Source organism: Hemicordylus capensis, chromosome 5 (assembly GCF_027244095.1).
Source record: "Hemicordylus capensis ecotype Gifberg chromosome 5, rHemCap1.1.pri, whole genome shotgun sequence".
Taxonomy (NCBI): domain Eukaryota; kingdom Metazoa; phylum Chordata; class Lepidosauria; order Squamata; family Cordylidae; genus Hemicordylus; species Hemicordylus capensis.
Window position 1 is genome coordinate 7479618 of NC_069661.1, and position 24988 is coordinate 7504605.

Genomic DNA, 24988 nt, shown 5'->3' on the forward strand with positions numbered 1-24988 from the left:
GACGGGCCTTCTCAGTTGTCGCTCCAAGACTTTGGAATGCACTTCCCGCTGACATAAGACTCTCCCCATCTCTAGTGGTTTTTAAAAGATCTTTGAAGACTCATTTTTTAACCAGGCCTTTTAGCTTTTGTAATTTTAAATATTGTAAATTGTTCTCATTTTAGGCAGCTTTTTGGAGTTCTAATTGATTTTAAAGTTTTTTTTATTTGCATTGTTTTATTATTGTGAACTGCCCTGAGACTTTGGTTTGGGGTGGTATAAAAATCCTCTAAATAAATAAATAAATAAATAAATAAATAAATTTCAACCAGTTGAGGCATGGTAGAGACTGCACGGGAAATAGGTAAGCAACAGAATTATGTAATGAGCGTCTCTATGCCTCTCGGTCATGTTTCATGCCAAATGTCGCTCTTGGCTCATAAGTTAAAATGCAGGTGGAAAAAAGTGTCAGGCAGATAAACTGTCTCTACTCAGGTTTCCCACAAGGCACCACCTGCAAGCCAGCTGCTTCATTTACCTAACTGGGATCATACTTTGTATATGTTGAAAAGATCCCCTGAACTGACCATTGCCACTGCAGATCAAAGTTCTGTACGAGCATATGAAGCTGTCCTCTACAGAGTCAGACCACTGCACCATCAAGCTCACTACTCTCTGCCAGAATTCCCTCTAAGGCGTGCACACATGCGCACGCTCACACATTTTTTGATGTCCGCTCAGTTAATTTTAGATCCCGCTCAGGTTAAATCAGGAAGGCCCCACACTGATTGCATGTGTGCACACACTGCCTTGATACTGCTGCCCAGAACAAAACGCATTCCGCACGCAGATGAAAAGAATGAGAGAGAACACTGCTGTCTACACTGACCGGCAGTGGCTCTCCAAAGAAAAGTCTTCCCAGTCCTACCTGGAGATGCTGCCAGGCATTAAACTCGGGACCTTCTGCAGGCGTAGAAGATGTTCCCCACAAGCTAAGGCTCCACTATATCAGTACTGAAACTATATCAAGAGAGGTTGCAACAAGACATAAACCTGTACTTAAAAATCATTTTGAAGCATAATTAAAACCAAACAAGCTAATTTATTTCAGGAACAGACCCTAGTTCGTAAATACCATCGGAGCCACGCAGACTTGGCAATAAACAGGAAAAGTCCCCAATGTACAAACTGGAGTCAATCAGAACCACTGTAGTAATGAAGGAGATAATTAGCCACGGGGTGAAAATTTGCTTCAGTTTCCTTTTACTAAAATGCAGGTCAACTGAAATTAAACTTTAAAAGCTGTAGATGAAGCGGTTAGGGAGGGAAAATTGAAAGGAAAGGAAAGGATGCAGATAAGCTTTATGGGCTACCTGCTTACCTATGGGCTTTATTCTGCTTTTAACAGAATTTTTTTTCTGTTTTGCTTTATGGTCCCAGGACCTGGTGTGAAGGTAGGCGGTCTTGCTGAAGCTCAGCAGGATTAAGTCCAGCCTTAATCTTCCCGTATGCTGCCTTGAATTCCATCAAGGAAGCAAGGCAGGAGATTCATCTAATAAATAAGGTAGACAGAGATTGGTGGCTATCTTCACAAAAGTGGGTATGATCGTGAATTGGGAGTCAAATCTCACCCCCAGCAACAAGCTACTAGGGGGCAGGCTGCTGTTCAATCAGCCTGATTTGGGGAGGAGAGCTGGTCTCGTGGTAAAAGGTGAAGTGTGCCCTCCAGTTGGTGTCGGCTCCTGGCGGCCACAGAGCCATGTGGTTTTCTTTGGCAGAATACAGGAGGGGTTTACCATTGCCATCTCCCACGCAGTATGAGATGATGCCTTTCAGCACCTTCCTAAATCACTGCCGCCCAATATAGGTGTTTCCCCATAGTCTGGGAAACATACCAGCGGGGATTCGAACCAGCAACCTCTTGCTCCCTAGGCAAGTTACTTCCCCGCTGCCCCATTAGGGTCTTGTGGTAGCAAGCACGAATTGTCCCCTTTGCTAAGCAGGGTCTGCCCTGGTTTGATTTTGGATGGGAGACTACATGTGTGAGCACTGTAAGATTACAGTGCCCATCCTTAGGGGATGGGGCCGCTCTGGGAAGAGCACCTGCATGCTTGCATAGAGAAGTCTCCATGTTCCCTCCCTGGCATCTCCAAAATAGGGGTGAGAGAGACTCCTGCTTAAAACTTTGGAAACACTGCCAGTCTGTGTAGACAATGCTGAGCTAGATGGACCAATGGTCTGACTCTGTAGAAGGCAGCTTCCTATGTTCTAGTCTCACCACCTTCCTTATAGGGGTGTTAGGATTAATAGATATAGCTCTGAAATACTACATCTGTATGTCCAGAGGGTCAGGAAATGACTGGGGAGACCTGAGTTCACTGAAGCTCACGTGTGACCATGAGCCAATCACGATCTCTGTTTAATCTACCTCGCAGGGTTGTTGTGAGGCTCAAATGGTGGCAAGAAGCCCCATCCATGTTGCCCTGAGTTCCTTTGATAAGCATGCGATCAAAATGCAACAAGCTATAGCAAAGTTTAAAATTACAAACAATTTACATGCATAGCCAGAATTCTAAAATGCAGTTTTCCACATCCAAAAGTTCATTTTCTGCCACTGAAGGAGAAAGTTCGTTTGTTCACATTTCTGTACCACATCAGTAAGCACACAGCGTGCCATGCAATTGAAATAGCATCTTATCCTCCCAACAGTCCTACAAATTAGGTTCAAATGATTTATATGCACATGCATGCACACAAACACACACACTTATTGACTTGGTGAGTTGTTCCTGGATTTCCCCACCTCTCTAATCACACTGATCCAGAAGAAGTACACCCTGATCAGTATCACAAACCTTTCCGAGGTACGTGAGCACATAAGCATTACATAAAAGAGACTGACCTTGCGCACAACAGGTCTGAAAGTTCCCGCCTTGTCACTCCGCTGTGCTCTTCGATACTGCGGCGTTGGCCTGAAGAAGCCAACGTCGCATCTGTTAATGCAGGCGTTTCCGTGATTGGGAGGCAGGGTAGGCCAGCCTCACGATCACGAAAATGTCCACATTCACATATCCACAAGTGCCGTGGTGATGGGGGTGAGTGACAGGGCCAGGGCACAACTTTCAGCACTGTTTTTGGTTTAGACGCTGTACGCGAGTACAGCAACTTTTATTTAACATCTGAAGAGGGTTATTAAGCGAGCACAAGCTGGCATGAAGCTACCAACAACTCCAATGAGAAATGAGTCTTGTACAGTGACTATTTTTATAGTCCGTCCTCACAGAGTTGCACGTAACCAGAAACCTGAAATACTGGAAGGCAGAACAGTATTACTGGGACTAGTAACCAACATGCCAGAGGCAGCGCGATCTTGCTTTAAAGGTCAAGGCAGCATATGAATCTGCGCTCAAGTAGTAATACAAGCTTTTAATGCAGGCTCCTCGTAAAGGATACTTTACGAGGAGCCGTTTGTCAAAGTGCACCAGCCTGTCAGCATTCTCAAAGCACGGTGTTCCTCTTCTACAACAGCCTAGTTCTCACAAACAACAGCTGAGGCGGCAACCATGCGTCGGGGGGGGGGGGGGGGCTGAAGCACTTCAGACCGTCGCGGAAAGCTCACGATGGAACGGTTTTGCAAACAAAAAATTCCCTGCAGAGAGAAGGCTTGCGTGCCCCAAGGAAGGGTTCCAGCTTAGATTTCCCCGGGACATGCAGGTTTTATAAGCAGAGGGTGAAATTTGCGGCACAGATGTACCCCTGAGCCCAGGACAAGCAAAACATTATTGCGACCTACAATGTGGGTTTTGGAAGCTTCCACGTTAAAGAGACACAGGGAGAATTCAGTGCGCGAGAGTAGATGAATGGCAACCCTTCGGGCGAGGAGGCCGGCACCTCCCCTCGCTTGGATAATGCTGGTGCGGTGTCTATTTTGGAAAACGAAACAAAGTTTTTTTAAAAGCTGCTTGGCATCAGACTGGCAATTCAGCCCTAGTGCGAGGGCATATCTGCAATCGGAACTCAACTTGTGGAACAAGCCAGCTAAAAATACCTTTGTGGAAACTATTGGCACGGGTCCACCTGACTTTGCACAAACCTGTATACAAAAGAGAACATCTCATGCCCTAAAACGTGCATCCGCTTTTTATATGTACATTAAAAACGCACACACACCCATACACACAACCAACAGGATGGGCAGGTTTGGATTTTTTCTTCTTCATTAGCCAGCAAAATTCAACGTTCCGATAGGCAGAGCAGGTACACAGCCTTCTAAACTTCTGCTTGCTTTATATCTTCATTCTCTGGGCAGAGTTTCACACCCTTGTTCCCATTTAAATCACTTTTACATGGGGACTGGATAGACCAGGGCTGCACAAGTGGGCAAAAAGACAGGGAGGACCCCAAAACAAATCTCACCTGTTGGGGTATTGGCCATGCCTCAGTAGATGCAGATGAGTGAGAGATTTAAACTATCTCTCACTCATCTGCATCTACTGAGAGATTTAATACTGAGAACCTCAGTATTCGTGGGGGTTCCGTTCTCCGCAATGACTGTAGATAAGGAAACAGCAAATACTGACTAATTGAGTCTAAGAGATTGCAGGGGTTAGGTTCCCGGAAGTTTAGAAAAATGCCCCAAATGGGTTAAATTGCTCTAAAATCATGGGGGAAAGTGCCCTACCATGCTCAGTCTGTCCCCAGCTGTCCAGCAATGCACTCCCAAATGCTGCAATTGGCAGGTTTTTTGTTTCTGCAAAAAATGACGTTCCCTCACCCCAAAGAAATGAGCCAGAAAATGGTTCCCTCACACAAAACAGCAGCCAGAAAGACCTCAGAGATCATTTCCGCCCACCCCGACCTGAGGATATGTGAAAATTAACCCTTTTCTTGCTGTCTCTCTCCCCACCCCCCATATACTGAAGTCAGGTGCCAATTACCCAACCTCAGATATGCGAAACCACAAATGTCGGGTCTGCGATTAACAAGGTTCTCCTATAAAGTTTAATGTATGTAGTCTGCACCACGAAACTCAAGGGAACTCGCAAATCTCTCTAACCAACAGAAACAGTGAGATTCTTAATTCCCTGTTTCCCCAAGTTTCAGCCCATCCAAACTGTGTTTCTTCTACAAAATTAGAACTCATTTTTTATACCAATAAGCCATCAATATCTATATCTATCTATATAACACAACATCTACTGGGTGCTTTCCAGATTAGGCCCTGCAACGGAGTCACGATGAATCTCTGAAGAGTTCTTCCACATTTCCTGCGTCATGACACCGCAGTCCCTACGCGGACACGACGGTGTCATTCACATTTCCAATGCCTTGTTGCAGATTTAATCGCTGCGATATAGAGCGAGGACGCCGTATATCCGGCATAAAGTAGTTGCTGTTTCTTCAAGTTGTTCGTTTCGGTGAGACTGCTCCCCCGGCTGTTTACGTTTCAAATGTGACTTGCCGGAATGGAGGCATTTTGCTGCTGTTGAGCAGCTAGACTGGAAGGCACCCCGGTCTATTCTGCCACATCTCTCCCCCACAACCACTCTTACGGCAACCAAAATGTGCTACCTTGCAGCAGCTACTACTGCCTACTCAGAAGTGTGTGTTTGTGGGGGGGTGGGAACCAAACACCCACAGTGCACCACAATGATTGTACATGCATGCATTTCACTGCACGTACACATCCACCCTTCTTTTCATTCTCTCTCACCCTCTTGTACCAGAACTGCCGCACTTCTCAGCCCTAGCTCCCTCTTTGCCTTCGGAGGGATGCAAGTCACGGTTCTTAAACAGAAGCGCAAAACCTTGCAGTGTGGGCAGGAGCAGTGCTGGGCAGATCTGAAATGTGTCTCCAGGGGGTTTAAACAAACAGATGCCTCTCACCCTTTGATGCTACAACTGAAGCAAGAATCTCCCGTCAGCTTCAATGCCTGGAATTATCAAGAGAGGAACTAATACCAGTTCAACGGAAGCGTTGCCACCTTGGCTGTGCAGGTGGGGTGGAGAGGAGCGGAGAAGAGGGAGGTTCTTTGTCCTTGAAGCAGCTCCAGTTGTACCTTACTGAAGGCTTTCAACAACAGCACCGAAGAACACGCGGGCCTTCAAGCATGCAAATGAGGTCTGAGAAATAGACGGGCATCCTCAAGCACCCATGAGAATATGAAGCTGCTTTATACCACATCGGTCTATTGGTCCCTCTAGCTCAGTATTGTCTATATTGGTTGCAGGTGGCTCCTATAAGGAGTCTTCCCCAGTCCCGCTACTCAAGCTCCTTTTCAGCTGGAGATGCTTAAGACTGAACTTGGGACCATCAGCATGCAGAAGAGGTGCTTTACCACAAAGCTATAGCTTGCCATGCATGACCTCATCCTCTGGTTACATCAGGCAATATCACGACCAGCGCAGGTGGAAGCAATGCTTCCAGTCCACAGAAGTACCATCATACTGAGAGTGAGGGAAACTATCATGCAACAGCTCCATAAGGCGACAGGCAAGCTGCTGACCTAAGCCAGTTCAGAGTGACAGCAAACGACTACCAATATTAATGCACGTCTGAAGTCAAATCAAATAACTGTCCTCATCCAGCCTTGCATACGGGGCAGTCCCTTCATGAGGCTAGATGAGGTGGTTGCCTCAGGCAGTAGATTAGTGGGATGCCGGCAAGGTGCCCCCTGCTCCCACTGGAGCAGCAGTTCAGGACCAGTCAGACCCCCACAAGCTTTGCAAGGAGTGGCTCACGCTTCTTACAAGGTTTGCAAGAAGCACAAGGAGAGAAGAGGAGGCCGCCAGCAATCTTCCCTCCTCCCACCCTTCACATCACTTTCAAAGCTTGCAGGGATCGTTTTTTCAAAGGGGGCTACCTCCTACCAGGGGCACATTTGGAGCTCTGCCTCAGGCACCACAACTCCTTGAGCTGGTATTTCAGAAGACAGCCAGACAGCCTGCCACCCCCATTCCACATCTCTGAGATCTCTCTCTCTCCATTCCAGTTGTGGTCTCCAATGAACCTGGCTGAGCAGTTTAAAGCCAGACCTGGAACATAGGAAGCTGCCTCCTGTCGAGTCAGACCATTAATCCATCCAGCTCAGTATTGTCTACACTGACTGGCAGCAGCTTCTCCTCCCAGGTTTCAGGCAGTAATCTCTCTCAGGCCTACCCTGGAGATTCTGCCATGGATTGAACCTGAGATCTTCTGCATGCAAGCAGATGCTCTACCACTGATCTACAACCACATCCCCTTAGGGCAAGGGTTCCCAAACTGTGGTACACCAGATGTTGCTGAACTACAACTTCCATCATAGGAACATAGGAAGCTGCCATATACTGAGTCAGACCATGGGTCCATCTAGCTCAGTATTGTCTTCACAGACTGGCAGCGGCTTCTCCAAGGTTGCAGGCAGGAGTCTCTCTCAGCCCTATCTTGGAGATGCTGTCAGGGAGGGAACTTAGAACCTTCTGCTCTTCTGCCTCATCTCCTGAGGGGAATATCTTGCAGTGCTCACACTAGTGCTCCCATTCATATGCAACCAGGGCGGACCCTGCTTAGCTAAGGGGACAAGTCATGTTTGCGACCACAAGACCTGGGTTTCAGAAGGTCTACTAAAAATTTTCAGGGAGGTGCCATGCCTCAATCAGGGGTTCCCAACCTCAGGTCCCCAGGACTTCAACTCCCCTCAGGCGTTGTAGTTGTCAGACCACAACTCCTATCACCCCCACTTTGTGGCTGGGGCTGATGGGAGTTGAAGTCCAACAACATTTAGGGACTTGAGCTTGGGAACTGCTGCCTAGACACTTGGGCCTTCCTGCAGAAGGGTCTCAGATAAAGTACAGTTGGTTTTGCAAAGCAAAATCCTAGTTTCACTAAGACTGAAATTTTATTTCATTACATGCATCTCCCGTCCCGCCTCTCTCTAACTGAACTCTTTGCATTCTCCCATCCACGCTCAGACTTGCTTGGGTTTAGCAAGGTTGTTTGGACTGGGCCCTGGGATTGAATCCTTGTGAAATGCTGGCTCCCTGCAGTGCGCTGAGGACATTCTTGTGGCGTGTTTTCTTCTAAGAAATCGCCCTAATGACGCTAGAGAGGTTCTCATGCTACCTCACATATGGCAGGAATTCATCTAGGGTGCATTCCTGGATGTGTCTGTTCCCTGCCACCCCCACTCCCCCGCCCCCCATTTCTGGACTGAGCTCAGAAGCGATGCTGGTGTGCAGGTTTGTTGCATGCCAGTAATTTAAGGAAGGGTGTGGGGGTGGGTAGGAGGTAATTCTCTGCCTTGAATAAATTTCTGGGCGTTGCATCTGATACCCAAAATAACCAGCCTTACTATTCCAGAATGGTAGCCCTGTTAAGATCTGCTAAAAGTAAATAAGAAATTTGGTGGCACCTTATTTATCGTAGCCTAAGTTTATGCATCTGATGAAATTTAGTCCATTTCATCAGATGCATAAAGCATAATCCACATGTGCGCATCTAATTAAAAAGAAATGAAAATGAGGGAGCCAAAGGGTAAGAAATGCAAGAGACATGAGCTGTATCCGCATGTTATGCTTAACACTCATACAATCTGTTTACACTGTATGTAGGTACCGATCTGTATGCAGGTACAGTTATTCGCATGTTATGTTATGGTGTACTGCTGTACCTGCATTCAACATAACATGTGAATAAATGGATGTGCATACAGAAGAGAACCTGTCGCCCAGATGTGCACTGATCATATCTAGACCTGCTTAGCTTTGGCATGGTGGCTGCATCATTTGATTGATTGACTGACTGATAATTTTTATACTGCCTATTACAAAAGTCTCGAGGCAGTTCACAAACAAAAACAGCCAAAAATTTAAAAGCAAACATGAAAACATATACAAAATTAAATTTAAAACAATGTCAGTAAAAATTCAACTAAAAGCCTGACTGAACAGGCGCGTCTTCAGTAGTCCCCGAAAAGCCACCACGGATGGAGCAACACTGATTTCAACTGGAAGAGTGTCCCACAACCCCAGGGTGACCATAGAGAAGGCTCACCTCTGAGTTGCCACCAGACAAACCTCTACTACAAAACGAGCTGGTTCTGGGCAGCAAGCATGAATTTCTCCCTTTAATAAGCAGGGTCCACCCTGGTTTGCATGTAGTCTCCCAATCAGTGGGAATGGGAAGAGCATCTTCATTCTTGCATGCAGAAGGTTCCAAGTTCTCTCCCTGGCATCTCCAAATAGGGCTGAGAGAGGCTCGTGCCTGCAACCTTGGAGATGCCGCTGCCAGTCTGTGTAGACAATACTGAGCTAGATGGACTCATGGTCTGACTCGGTAGAAGGCAGCTTCCGATGTTCCTCATTTATTTATTTATTTTATTTTATTTTATCTGATTTATTTGATTTGATTTCCCAAATTTGTAGACCGCTCCAAACTTCTGGGTGGCTTACCATCTTTGACAATCTTAATAGGCAGTGGGGTTCATAACAAAGACGGCGCTCTCTTAAATTGCCTGGGCCCAAGCTGTTAAGGGCGTTATAGGTCCTACCGTGCCCTGAGTTTGGCATCTCTCGTAGAACACTCTGAGTGGTCTCGCCACACTACAGTTCCCAAGATCCTTTGGGGGAAGCCATGCCCCAAAACTAGCATAATGGTTTAGCTAGCATAAAACCAATAGATAGTTGGTAATGTAGATGAAATCGAATTAATAAGAAGAAGAAGAAGAAGTCACCACCCTCATGCAAAAGTGGCAGGGGGTGTTACATGGACAGCTTAGTCTGCAGGGACTGCATTCCACTTTATCGTGCAGTGTTATCCCTTATCATGCTTCTGAGTAGGGATGTGCACGGAATCGTGGAGCTGCGGTCCAGCACTGGGGTGGGGGATCCTTTAAGTGTGGGGGGAGGGTGCACTTACCCCTCCCGCCGCTTTCCCTCCGCCGGCACGCGTATTTTAGTAAGCATTTGGTGCGGCAGGGTACCTCCCTGCTGCCCCTTCCCCCGGTCATCTGCAAAAGGCTTCAGAAAGCCTTTTGCGCATGCGCACGTTGCACGTCTCCGCGTCACACGCATGTCGTGGAGACGTAGCACGTGCATGACATGCACACGCTTAAAAGGCTTTCTGAAGCCTTTTGCAAACGACCGGGGGAAGGGGCAGCAGGGAGGTACCCTGCCGCCCCAAATGCTTACTAAAATACACGAGCCAGCGGGGGGGAAGCGGCGGGAGGGGTCAGTGCACCCTCCCCTCGGCGCCAAACCGCCAAATGTCCGGACCGGTCCGGTGGCCTTTAGAATGGCCTCCGGACCGGTTCATGCACATCACTACTTCTGAGCATGCCTCTAAAGTACTAGCCTGGAGTAAGGGGAAGTGGCTTGGTGGCCTTGCCTTTCTGCAGAAGGGCGGTCTGGAGCTCTTTCAAGCATCGCCAGATGAGGGTTCTTCCGCTGTGGTTGTCCTGTTGATTTATGAGAAGGTTCTGAGGGAGGTTACTTACTTCTTGGCTGAAAACTTCCTCTTTATTTTTATTTTTTATTTTGGCAAAAAGGTAAGAAGGGCTCTAATCCCTTACAATGAGATCAAGGGATTAGCAGCTTAGAATGTTTAGAAAATTGCAAGGATTAACACAGGCCCATCCCCTCGTCCCTATGTAATAACCCACCCACCCCTACTTAAAATTTGATTCCCGCCCCCCCCCCTTTCAAATCTGTCAGCATGATGCTGCCGGTGCAGATAAACCAGCTGTGTTCCTTATGGGGCTAGACATGCAAATTCTGCTGGCCTGTGGTAACGGTTCCCACCGTACCCCCACAGCGAGCAGACAAAATAACAAACTCTGATCGCACCCTCTCTGTCCATTCCTGCCACAGGACTACACAAGGGATTTAAAGCTGGGACCGGCAGCATGAACTCTGCCCACAGGGCAGCAGTTTGAAATGTGGAAACCCACAGAAACACTGTCGGTTGTGTGGTCGGCTTGTGTTGCTCGGCACCGTGCCTCTCTGGGTTTCGCAACACGGCTTCCTTTTCAGCTGTACGTGCAGCGGCACTGAAATGTGAGGCATAGCCCTGGATCTTTGAAGGACCAGGAGCAGAACTGTGTAAGCGGCACATATAAAGCTAGGAATATGGAGTTGCCAGGCGAGCTGGTGCTTACACCAGGAGGAGAGCTGGTCTTGCAGTAGCGATCATGAATTTGCTGAGCACGGTCTCCCCTGGTTTGCATTTGGATGGGTGATTACATGTGAGCAGTATCTGCTCTAAGATATTCTCCTGAGGGCAGGGGTTCCCCACCTGTGGTACTCGAGATGTTGCTGAACTACAACTCCCATCCTCCCCAGCTCCAGTTTATTGTGGGAGGAGAGCTGGTCTTGGGGGAGCAAGCATGACTTGTCCCTTTAGCCAAGCAGGGTCCGCCCTGGTTGCATTTGAATGGGAGACTCCATGTGTGAGCTCTGTAAGATATTCCCCTTAGGATAGGGCTGAGCGATATTCCTGGAAGATATTCCCCAAGCTAGGGCTGAGAGAGATTCCAGGTCCTGACAGCCTCTAGGCACTGAGCCAGCATATGGGACGGCATCACCTGTTTTTATCATGAGTGAACGGAAAGAGTTTTGTTCTTGGTGGCAGTGTGCACATATAACTCTCTCTCACACACAAGGGAAGAAGTAATGCGCTGTGCAATGCGTGGCATAAAAATTTTTTAACCCCACCTGCCCCCGCCAGTGTTCCCCCAATGTGTCCCCCCTAATTTTCATAGGTGAGTTCTCTTATGGGTGGCCAAACACTTCCCCACTCTTTTCCTCAGGAATGCCTCACATGCTTCCGTGTAAGTGTGTGTGTGTCACACACACACTCCCCACTTCTGTCCCCACCATTCTATTAAAACAGTGATTAGCAGCACCCAACAGAACTTCATGGTTCAAGTGTCCAAAAAATGCAAACTGCAAATAACTGCATCTATGCATATAATAATCAAAACCAGATTAAAACAGAAAAATAGAGCACTTGTTTCCAAATCTAAAGTTGCGATCAGGCAGATAACGCTGGCTGTCATTAACAATAATTACTTAAATTAATTCCAGCGAGAGGCCAGCCACTGTCAAAACAACTAGAAATAGCCTAATTGGACTGGGGGCAGGGGAGGTGGTGTGTGTGTGGAGGGGAGAGGACCTCAAAATATATTTCAGAGTGTGGAAGAAGCTGGTTGGAGAGGAGAGCTGGTCTTGTGGTAGCAAGCATGACTTGTCCCCATAGCTGAGCAGGGTCCACCCTGGTTGCATCTGAATGGGAGACTTGATGTGTGAGCACTGCAAGATATTCCCCTCAGGGGATGGAGCCGCTCTGGGAAGAGCATCTAGGTTCCCAGTTCCTCCCCTGGCAGCATCTCCAAGATAGGACAAGATTTTATTTTTTTAATAGGACAAGATTTTTTTATTGAACCAACAAACTACCAAAGCATACAGTACGTTGCCAAAGCACAATTATATACAAAGTGGTGGTTTGTACATGATATATCTACAAAGATTTGCTGGTCAATGACCGAATAAACTTATAACTAACTCTACAGAGATTTACACACAATGATTTGGAAACCCACAAGGTTATGAAGTATATGCAGGTAGTACTGTAACTCGGGGGTGGGGGATTTCAAGGCACATCAGGTAATTGGGGGGGGGGGTTTACATCTGACATTCATTTCCACAATTTGTCCCATTGCTGTTTAGAAGAGATACTCTTGTCTTTTTGCACATAACCATACAAACTTTTCCAGGATAGGGCTGAGAGAGACTCCTGCCTGCAACCTCAGAGAAGCCACTGCCAGTCTGTGAAGACAATACTGAGCTAGATAGACCAATGGTCTGACTCAGTATATGGCAGCTTCCTATGTTCCTAAGCTTTTCCAATGCCTTGCCTACACAGCAGAGACTTCTAGATTTCACAAGCAGGCGGCCTTTCCCTTTTCCTTCCCCCTACTGCTTGATGCAAGCTCTGGGTGTGTGTGTGTGCAGCATTTCTTTCTTCCTTTTCCAAAAAACTAGCTCTCTGCCCAACCGTTTCGCGCACACTCATTGCCGCCTTCCCCCCAACTGCCACCACCACCACGTTGTTACCGGGAGGAGAAGGGAGACTGTTCACTCCCCACAGCTGCCCCCTTGCCCCATAGGGAGATCTGTTGGGAGTGGGGTGGGGAAGGGGTGACAGGGGACCCACCTGCCTCTGGCTGCCAGGGAAGGAGCTGGAGGGAGGGAAGGAGCGAAGCGCAGAGGAGCAGGGAGAGGAGGAGTCAGAGTCTGTGCAGCTGCTATCATCAGCGGCACGGAGGGCTGCCGTTTTGTGCGCACAGGCGCACTTTAGAGGGAAGCCTGGTCCGCCATCCTGCCCAGCCCAGCCCACCACCAGCTCTTTCAGCCTCTGCCCGCCCCAAGCGCAAGAAGAGAGAGATTTTTTTTTTTTAATCGTTTTACATGAGCGGCAACATTATTTATCTTGGGATTGTTTTTAATGAAAGGCGGTATATAAATCTAACAAGAAATAAATAAATTAAATGAGAATTGTCACACTGTGATTTGAACCATCCACACCACAAAGCCCTGCAACGTGTTAAAAAATGGGGCAAGTCCCCTAAAAATGGGAAAATACAGCTACTTTTCTGCAATGCATTTACAACGTGGTAGGGATGCAACACAGCAATAAAATCCGAAACAGGGCATTGGGAAATATGGACGGCACCTTGCTGACAGCACAGTGAGCACGATGTCAAAACACTGGCAATAGGGAGGGGCACTTATGGGACACGTTGCGAATCTGTGGCAGCGTGTAATCTGGAAAACGCCCAGGAAGGGCTGGGAAAGACTCCTGCCTGAAAACCTTGGAGAGCCACTGCCAGTCATTGCAAACAACACTGAGCTAGATAGACCAGTGTTCTGACTCAGTATACAGCAGCTTGCTATGTTCCTAATTCAGCATTAATATTCAGAAAGAAGCACGCCTTGGCTATTAGAAGTTTGGGGACTTTACAGATTATGTCTGAAAAAAGTCTTATGATGCCCTTATGTTTTTCGGTAATGCATTTTTATAAAAACACAAAATCGCATATGCCCACAATACTTGTTCTAACTTCCATAAGAGAGAGATATGAAACAAACAAGTGTCACCAAACCAAATCTCATGAACTAAAATTATCGCCCCGATAGAAACCGCAACATCCTCTTATTTTCTACTCACAACCCAGAGAATTGCGTAAGTGAAGGAAGCACACACAATGAATCAGTCAATCATCTGGACATCGGAATCCCGGATGGAACAATAAGTTTCATTTCCTTAGTGTAACAGACTTGCGTATTGCCAAATGACATCATTCCATAGTCCACATGCCAATCAGAGGTGGATACAGCAATTTACACCCTTGTAGAACTAGCCTCTTTGCAGCCAAAACTCATCTATTCCAGACAGCATGGTCATCAGTGAAGTCCCAGCTGGCCAGGATGAGGCCAAAACACCACCACATGAGTAGGCAGAGGAGCAACAGACTGCTAAACTAGATTAACTCATGCATTAACTTCATCCCCAAAGGTGGACACAACACTACAAGACCACATCATGCGGCTAAAAGGTGCCCTAGCCCAACTTACATTGCCAACAAGTCTGTCATGCATTTGTCAAATAACCATGACAGTATCCAATAAACATGAAAACTGGCTGTTTTGAGAACTACATACCCTACAACATGTGCCAGGATAAAAAGAGATCTGCTAGTTTTATGTTAAGGAACCCAGGGCTTCAAGCTGTGGAGTGAGCAACCCAGCCAAGAAACCTCTCTGGAATTTGGCAACAAACTCTACCTAGGATTTTTGGAAATACAGACATTGATCCAGGGAGCTCAATTAGGATGCTTAGTAGAATCATAAATACCCATAACTGGAGAACTGTAGAGCTCAGGTAGTTGGGAGAGCGCAAAATAGGAGCATACAGGTTTTGTTGGTGATCATGGCAAGATACAGGATGACATTTCCTCCAGTCTATTACCTCCCTCTGGTGACTTGCCAGTCCGTGACGCCAATATAGAAGCCCACAACTAGACGATACATGACTTCAGTTGTGCCCCTTATAAACCTCAGAAGTCACACACTTCCCCTCCATGGCTGGTTTTCTTTTTCACACAGAAGCAGTCTTGCAACCGATGATTATGATTCAGTTTTAAAGTTATGTTGATTACAGATTTTAACACATTTGTGTCTGATTCAGATTTTAAATTAGCTTACTTTTCAAAGAGCAACACTGTAATGGACCTTGCTTAAAAATCCAGTTCGATTTTAAAATTGTTACAGATTTTTATTCAACCGTCTAAGCACAAAATGTTTCATAATTCAGGATACTAGCAAAGATGTGCAATCCAGTTTTCAAAATGCACAATACTGTGCCAGTCAAACTAAGAACAAATACCAGGTAGACGCTAGCATTCAGTATGGTACTAAAAAGCAACTGGAAACAGAGGTAAAGATAGAGGCCAACCAGACTTGCTAAATCAGTGCAGCTGGAGAGTCTGCAACCACAAAAGCTTCAACTATTCTACATTCTGTGAGATTATTGAGAAGAGCAGCATGTTAAACCTGATTCTTCTCGCTCTATAATCCACACTCGCCTCTATTCTTTGCAACTAAGATTGAGAGAGGTTTGCAATTATACAATATTTTAAGCCAGCCACCCCAAATAAATCCAGACACACACACACACACACACACACACACACCACCCCAAGATCTGTTGGATCCCCAAAAGCCAGCTTCTCTTGCTCTTTCCAGTGCAACTCCAGCAACCTTTTCCTTTGGTCCTCCCTGTATTTGAGTAAAGATCACAGGACAACTTACAGGAGGTTGGAGATCTGAATGGAGATGGACATCTGTAAAGGTTAGCAAAACAAAAACAAGAAAACCCTAAAAGCTCAAGAAGCACAAAACAATAGCAGCAAACATCAAAGAAAGAGCTCCACTAACCCCGAATCCCACTGGCCGCAAGAAGACAGCTGCGGTGAAGAGGCTGGCAATTAATACAGGCGACAGGGAAAGGGTCTGTAATTGACAGGCCCATCTGCTCTGAGCCAGGGTCACGGCCAGCTGACCGGAAACAGGACGCGGTGGGGATTTTCCAGCACCACTGCTTGTATTCTCAGGATACTCTCCTAGAAACCATCAGCCCTTGATCAACTTGAAAAGCTACGATACCCTCCCCTACAAAGGGCAGAATAAGAGCACTGAAAGCCAAGGGGCTGCTTATTATTATTTCTTGTTTACACAGTCAGACAGGTGTTATTGACTGGTTTGTTTTATCCAGACATCGAGTCCTTCCCAAGGACCTGGGATGGCTGAATTTGATTGTCAATGTTGTTGCTGTTATTATCATAGATATCATCGCAGAATATAGGCTGTTCCCAGTAAAGTTGCTTTTTGTAATTGGCTGATGGTGATTTATGTGGCCCCTATGGTGTTGAGGTGCTCTTCAAGGTCTTTTGGAACTGCACCCAGGGCGCCAATTACCACTCGGATTATTTGGGTCTTTTTCTGCCACAGCCTTTCCATTTCAATTTGTAGATTTTTGTATTTGGTGATTTTTTTCTATTTCTTTTTCTTCTATTCTGCTATCCCCTGGTATTGCTATGTCGATTATTTTGACTTGTTTTTCTTTCTTCTCGACTACAGTTATATCTGGTGTATTGTGTGGCAGATGTTTGTCTGTTTGTAGTCGGAAGTCCCATAATATTTTTGCATCTTCATTTTCTACAACTTTTTCAATTGTATGGTCCCACCAATTTTTGGCTACAGGTAGCTTAAATTTTTTGCAGATGTTCCAGTGTATCATCCCTGCTACTTCATCATGCCTTTGTTTGTAGTCAGTCTGTGTGATCTTTTTACAGCAGCTGATTACGTGGTCCACTGTTTCATCTGCTTCTTTACAAAGGTGGCACTTGCTGTTTGTTGTGGATTTTTCGACTTTTGCTCTTATTGCATTTGTTCTTAGTGCCTGTTCTTGTGCAGCCAGTATTAAACCCTCTGTTTCTTTCTTCAAGTTGCCATTCTTAAGCCATTGCCAGATCTTGGTGATGTCTGATTTTCCACTTATATTGTGCAAATATTGACCATGCAGGGGCTTCTTTTTTCCATTTTTCTGCTCGGTTCTTGACTTGTTCTTTCTTGTAGGCCTGCTTTCTTTCATTGGTGTTGAATAGTTTCTCATTATTGACCATTTGAAGTGCATCTTCTTCACTGTCCTTGATATATTCTTCAAGACCTCTTTTCTCCTCCTCTACTGTTTGATGGACTTGCAGCATTTGTCTTCCACCCGAGCTGTGAGGGAGGTATAGCCTATCTACATCACTGTGGGGGTGCAGAGCATTATTATTATTATTGTGATGATGATGATGATGATGATGATGATGATGTTTTTAATAGCTCAGAAACAAATGCAAATGCACCTCTGGTTTTAGCAAAGTTGGTGCCACTCTGTGCTGAGTGAGGCTGGGTGGGTTGGGAATATTATCTATTTTTCCCTTATTTTTAGGGATGGTCCTTATTCCAGTGGCTTGGTCCATAACAATCAGAACACTTACTACAGCAAAAGTTTGTCTCTCCTGAAAAGGCAGACTTGAGCACTGCTTTCCATTTTCAAAGTTTGTGTTCCAGTAGGAAAAAGAGGGTCCTGGAAGCAGAAGATGGCACTAAGTTTACTTAAAGCCAGGGGTCCTCAAACGCTCTTGGACTACAACTCTCATCATCCCCAGGCCTTTGTGACTGTGGATGATGGGAGTTGTAGTCAACAGCATCTGGGGACCGAACTTTGAAGATCGCTGGCTTAAACCATAGATAAGGGCAGTCCTATCTTAACAGTGATCTCTACAACTTGTGGGGGCGGGAAGAGATTCACTTTCCATTTCCCTGCCATGCAAAATTGGCTTCTTCAAAGTCAAGCAAACTTGGAGGAAGAGGAGAGCTGGTCTTGGGGTAGCAAGCATGACATGTCCCTTTAGCTAAGCAGGGTCCACCCTGGTTGCATATGAATGGGAGACTAGAGGCGTGAGCACTGTAAGATCTTCCCCTCAGGGGATGGAGCCACTCTGGGAAGAGTAGGAGGTTCCAAGTTTCCTCTCTCACAGCATCTCCAAGATAGGGCTGAGAGACATTCCTGCCTGCAACCTTGGAGAAGCTGCTGCCAGTCTGTGTAGACAATGCTGAGCTAGATGGACCAAAGGTCTGACTCAGTATATGGCAGCTTCCTATATTCCTATGAAGGCAGCCTGGTTAAAAATGTAGGTAGTCAATTATTGTTCATTCCTCTTGTAATTTGAAAATGGCATGGACATCTTAAGATCTACTTCAGGCTGGCTTTAGAAACAGGACTGACAACCATCAACGCAAGAAGGTGAGAGCCGCTGCCAGTCAGTGTACTAACCTAGATGCACCAAGGGCCTGACTCCGTAGATGGCAGTTCCCTATATTCATATGCAAGGCAGGAGGCTACCTGTAAAATTCTAGATATTTTAGACAGCATGGTTACATTTCAAAGTGGTACTGGGAAGGTTGGTTCCATCTCTTATCCAGTGCTCACGTAGATCAGAGTTCTCCACAGCATGGCCTGGGGACCCAATGCATGCCAAATCTGTTTTTAAATGCGAGTTCCGGCAGCCACTTGTGATACGGCACGGGATCTGCTGTTCAAAGTCAAACCACCTACTTGGCACGCCCAAGGCCCAGCAGCCAGTATTCTCTGCATCCCAGCCAACATTTGCAGGTATCGCTCATTTGACCATTATTTTTAGCCTGGTTTAAAGAAAACAACTAAGCAAGGCAAGATAAGGCCATATCAGACAGCAATACCTGAGCAAATGGCAGAGTCCTGCAAGACGAAGAAAGATTGCTGAGTTCGCTTTGCATGTCTATAAGGGCAGAATGCTTGCTTTGACAAATATGGCCACTGTCCTGGGCAGGGTGGAGCTGGTATATTGGCTCCCGGTCAACATGTGGATCCAATCAGATGGAACACTGCCACCGAGCTCTAACTAAGCAATCTTGGGTTCAGCCAGTGAGAATATTAGTGGCTTCACCATTGTCATTTGATGATCAACCATTTGATGATGGGAGTTGTGGTCCATCAACATCTGGGGAGCCAAATGTGGAAACCCCCGATATAAGCCATTCTATATCAGCAATGGTTAGATTTTGCTCTAGTAATGGGACCCCTTGCCTGAAGCTCCCTTTATGTTTGGTAGCTTGCTCTGAATGCATTCTTGAGAGCACATTAAGAACATAAGAACAGCCCTGCTGGATCAGGCCCAAGGCCCATCTAGTCCAGCATCCTGTTTCCCACAGTGGCCCACCAGATGCCCCTGAGAAGCCCAAAGCCAAGAGGTGAAGGCACACCCTCTCTACTACCATTGCTCCCTTGCAACAGGTATTCAGAGGCATCTTGCCTCTGAGGCTGGAGGTGGCCTATCGCCACCAAACTAGTAGCCATCGATAGACCTGTCCTCTGTGTACAGGCCCCTTTTAAAGCCATCCAAGCCAGAGGCCATCACCACATCCCGTGGCAGAGAATTCCAAAGATTAATTGCTTGGGGAATCACATAACTGGTGGCATTGGCTCCAATCCACCAGTCAGTTTAACAGTTGCTTTGCACGGATATGCAGCTAAACTGCAATCGGCACCCCTACCGTGGAAGGGAGGTCAATCAGTTGTATGGCAGCTCCTTCTCAGCATATGCATCGTGCTCCAGCTGCGTAGCATTGGGGTCAGCAAGTGAGATTGCTATTAATTACTCAGACCATGACTATCACTAGACTAGGCACTATACAGAAATTAAGAGATTATTCTTTAGTTGGAGGATAGCTCTAGGATAGCTAAAGAGGTTTTTGGTTTTTTTTAATAAGCATTGGCTGCTAGTTATTGTGTGGGCTGGGAAAAAGAAGTTTGGCAGGCTGAATGTGACCCCCAAAGGAGACCAAAATCTGTGTTTTGCATCTGGCTGTGGGTATGTAGTTGCTTTTGGGGAAGTGAAGATATTTTTCACTGTCGGCTTGCCTGCTCTCCCACGATCAATTTATACAGCTGTACGCAAACATCTTGAGCAGTGCCCAGTCCCATCTGATCAGGTTTTCCCCCTTACTTGGGAAATCTGGAATTTGTTGTTTTAAGTAGGTGGTGCTGTGGTCTGCTATGGTAACTTCACCCCTTTGCATCTGCCAGCAAATTGGTGGGTTATGGCAGCAGGCAAGCCCTGCACATTTCATGCAGCAAACTGCCCCTAAGAAGGACCATACAATGATGCAGCTTCAGGCTGCTGTGTGATGTTTTGCAGGTGTGTGCATGTGCGCTTTAATTGCACCCTTCCTTCAGAGAGCCCAGAGCAATGTATATAATACTTCCTCTTCCCATGTTATCCTCACAACTGCCTCTTGAGACAGATTGGGCTGAGAGACAGTGACTGACCTCAGGCCATCCAGTGGTCTTCACAGTGGAATGGGGATTTGAACCCAGGCATCCCCTGTCCTAGTCTGGTACTCTGACCCAGAGAGCCTCAAGCTGGGGTCCCCAAACAACACCTGGGAATGTAGGACTTTCTATGTGCATAGCCTGGGCTCTGTCTCAAGGCTTCGCCTTCATGAAATTCTTAACTGTGGAAACAGAGTTACTGTAGGGCATTTATTGGTCCACATGTGCTAACAGCTGAACTTTCAATACCTTATAATTTCTCTAGCAATAAGTGTGCAACCATGAATTCCAGATACCAGTTATATATTCTTAGAAGCTATTCCACCCACTTCATTTGCTTTTTATATCTGCTCACAGAAATACTTTGCGCTGAATTTGCACACAAAATCCTCATCTCTGGAATCAGGGCTGAGCAGCCCATGGGGGGGAAAGACCCCCATGTTGGATTTGTGAGGCATTTGTCCCAGCCGGCCAACACATTTGTGTCACACCCCTTCTTTGTAAGCTGAAGAAAGAAAGTTTGGCACCATACCCCTTCCAGCACAGCAAAGCTGCAACCCGTCACATTGACGCAAGCCAGACTCCAGTTCCCAAAATGCCATTTTGAAATGTTTTGGGCACGGGCATAGCTAGGGGAGAAGGGGCCCGTGTTCATCCTTCTCTCTGGCGGCCCCCCAGAGTGAGGGAGATAATGAAAAAAATAGGGAGGGATGGAGCTAGAGGGTCCCCTCAGGAGCTGGGGGCCCGTGTTCTTTGAACCCTTTCGCTCAATTATAGCTTTCGGGTTTGAATTGGTTTCCTCTCCAGCTGATCCCGGCAAGAGAGATACGCAGTCCGTGGATTTCTTGTCCTGGGATGACTTAGTCTAATACAAATATTATGCAGTCAGAGACCTGTAGCCAAAAGTGTGGATGGTTACTTGGAAATTGTTGTTATTAATGTGAGAAATTCAGTCCAGCCTGCTCCTTTAGATCCTTGGCTCTCTGTCCCAGAAGTTGTGTGTGTTTTTAGGGCTCTTTGCCACTCAGCACATCAATCACAGAGATCCCATCATTTCCCTGGGCCCTGCTTGTCATTTCCTTCAACCCCCTGTCCTGTGGCACTCATGGCACCTCTTCAAACCTTTGCCTTCTCTTAATTCCCAGCTTTTGCACTCCCCTTCTTGCCAACAGCCCCTCTCCTATCCCATAGTTCAGCCCCCTCTCCTCACAGTGACTGTGCCAACCGTCAGAAGATCTACAGCTGGCCTCTTTCCCCTTCATCTAGCATCTGTGAACATTCCATGACATCACAGAAGCTCAAGCTAATGGCAAGAGGGAGTGCTTAAAAGTTACAAGCCAGCAGAGTCTAGTCCTATTCTTTATTATATTATGTATGCAGAGAAATGTTTTCCTTCAGTTACACCATAGCCTATGGTCCAGCTGCCCCCCAACAGTTGCTTTGTGTGCCTTCTGCCCTTGCTAAATAGCCAGTTCTTTGTGATCTATTCTCTTCTTCCTCTCTGCTATCGCAAGAAAAGGGGTTAAATTTTTATGACCTATGGCTTGTGTAGCACTCTGAACAAGAACACCTGGAGTGGAATATTTTGTAAATAAACTGCAAAGATAATCAAGCAGTTCATTGGAGTGAATTTTATGATGCACCTGCTCCAGTTCACCGAAACAGGAAATTAGCTCCCAAAACTATCAATACAGTGGTGCAATGCTAGGTAGAAAAGCAACAGAACCCATGAGTCAAAAGTTGACTCCCTTCCCAAAGAGGATGATTCCGAAAACACCCGCAGACGCTGAGGCAGGGAACTCTTACGTCAAGAGTGATGCGGCAGAGAATGATCCAACAGTGATACTGTGCCCAATCTTCCGTTTCACACTTCTCAGTTCGGAGTTTCAGGGGCAGCTCTGAACAGGGTCCATTTCCCAGTGGGGAGGGAACAACAGAGGCCTGTGTTGTCTTTAAGACATCTGTTTATTTGCAGCTATACAAACCGATCATGGGAGAGCAGGCATGTGGGCAGTGCTAGCCTAAAAAGTAGCATCACTTCCCCAAAAGAAGCCACATACACCTGTCCTCTCCCACACCCAAATGTAAAATGTAGATTTTGGTCTTCTTTAGGGGTGCCAAACTGGGTTTCCCCCAGCCCACAAAATAGCTAGCAACCACCAGCCACCAATGTTTATTACAAAACATATTTCGCTATCTGCTAAAGAAAAGCCCAGACGAGGGGTTTCTTTTTTACTTTGCTGGAACGCTCTCCCACCATCAATCCACACAGCTTTTTCTCTCTCCATATTCCTGAAAACTCTGTTCTTTAAGTTTGGCTTTTCCTCCAAGATACAGGAAAGCCTTGATATTTGCAGGGGTGCTGTTGCCCTCTAAAACTGAAGACACAGAATCCACAAATATTGATCCATTGGGGGGCAGGTTCCCGGAGGCAGAGACGGTACCTTCTATAACTGCGGCTGGGTTGGCTTCAGAGGCGAGGACAGTAGGCTGTCATCCTGGGGACAATGGGAATTCCTCTCTCCCAACCTCCCTCCCAACTGACTGCATTGGGCCTCTCTGCATTTGAGCAGAGAGGCCCGAAATGGGATGCAGACCGGCCCACACGGTCAGCTGGGAGAGGTGGGTTGGGAGAGAGAAGGAGTCCCTGCTGCTTCTTCTGCCCCGAAGCCAACCCCACCACGAAGCGGGTGTTTTAGACGATTCCTCTGCCGCTACCTCGACCCATGGATACATAGGTCCCACAGGGTATTTTTTCACGTCGGGTGCCTATTCCCCAACCGCGAATACCCAAAACCATGAGTGCTGAACCCACAGATAATGAGGTTTGCCTGTACTTCTTGCGTTTCCTCCATGGTTATTTGTCACATTATCCCTCCAAATCCCTGTTCCCTAGTGTGCTGTGTTTTACTAGATAGAAGCCCTGAGATCTGGATCAACTGCTGGCTGGTATCAGGGGTCCAGCATCCTGTTTCACACAGTGGCCCACCAGATGCCTCTGGGAAGTCCACAGGCAAGAGGTGAGGGCATGCCCTCAATCCTGCTGTTACCCCCCTGCAACTGGTACTCAGAGGCATCCTGCCTTTGAGGCTGGAGGTGGCCTGTAGCCCTTCGACTAATAACCGTTGATAGACCTCTCCTCCATGAAGTTATCCAAACCCCTCTTAAAGCCATCCAGGTTGTTGGCTGTCACCACATCTTGTGGTAGATCATTCCACAAGTTGATTATGTATTGTGTGAAAAAGTAGTTCCGTTTGTTGGTCCTAAATTTCCTGGCAATCAATTTCATGGGATGACCCCTGGGTCTAGTGTTATGAGAAAGGGAGAAGAATTATGGGAAAGGGAGAAGAATTTCTCTTTATCCACTTGCTCCATACCATGCATGATTTTATAGACCTCTATCATGTCTCCCCGCAGTTGTCTTTTGTCTAAACTAAATAGCCCCAAGTGTTGTAGCCTTGCCTCATAAGAAAGGTGCTCTAGGCCCTTGAGCATCTTGGTTGCCCTCTTCTGCACCTTTCCCAGTTTTACAATGTCCTTTTTCAGATGTGGTGACCAGAAACTGTATGCAGTACTCCAGGTGTGGCTGCACCATCGTTTTGTATAAGGGCATTATAATATTAGCCGTTTTATTTTCAACCCCCTTTCTAATGATCCCTAGCATGGAATTGAACTTTTTCACAGCTGCCGCACACTAAGATGACAATTTTAATGAGCTGTCCACCATGATCCCAAGTTCCCTCTCCTGGTCAGTCACTGACAGCTCAGATCCCATCAGCGTATACTTGAAGCTGGGGTTTTTCGTCCCAATGTGCATCACTTTACACTTGCCAACATTGGACTGCATTTGCCATTTTGTCGCCCACTCCCCCAGTTCGGAGAGATCCTTTTGGAACTTTGAGAACCCCTGAATTAATCTTTCAGTTATCAGCCTTTCTCCTGCTGCTTTTACTAGCATATGTTTTACTGTTTCATTTGCTGCTTTTACTGTGATTTGTTTGTTTTTGCACATTCGTATTGTAAGCCACAACAGGATGCAGTATTTCCCCCTATACTGCACATTTATTTATTTATTACATTTCTATACCACCTCATACCAATGTCTCATGGCAATTTACAAAATAAATGAAAAAAGCAGAATTAAAACATGAAAACAGTTAAAAACTTAAAAATTTAAAGCAGCAGAACAACAATAAAAAACCAACATACAGGTGATCAAAGGCTTGATGGAACAAATGTGTCGAGTGCTCTTTTAAAACATATTAGCCCTTGGAAGCTTCAGCTGGTCCAGAATGCTGCTGCAAGGATGCTCGTGGGTGCAAGTCGCTTCACGAGTATTACACCCACCCTGCGTCAGCTTCATTGGTTACTGGTCCGCTTCCGGGCAAGATTCAAGGTGCTTGCATTGACCTTTAAAGCCCTACACGGCTTGGGAACAGGACCGCATTTGCCCATATAAACCTGCCAGGGCCCTCCGTTCATAGCCTCAGGCCCTGTTCATGGCCCTGCCACTAACAGAAATCCGGCTGGCAGGGACTAGAGACAGGGCCT

General features: G+C 46.5%; 1 protein-coding gene across 3 annotated transcripts in view; it reads right to left on the reverse strand.

The window, feature by feature from the left end:
• Window positions 1-24988, reverse strand: part of RNF24 (ring finger protein 24) — a 101541-nt gene that overhangs the window by 65784 nt on the left and 10769 nt on the right. Inside the window, exon 1 of one of the 3 annotated variants that reach the window (XM_053257370.1) lies at window positions 15952-15994. The exons of 1 other annotated variant lie outside the window; for it this stretch is intronic. Coding sequence is in view for 1 of the 2 variants with exons in the window: in XM_053257367.1 (XP_053113342.1) it covers window positions 15826-15857 (32 nt within the window). In the remaining variant the exon portion in view is untranslated. Of the gene's footprint in view, window positions 1-15825; window positions 15995-24988 lie in introns of those variants that run through there. One more of the 3 variants, XM_053257367.1, reaches the window with a different exon arrangement.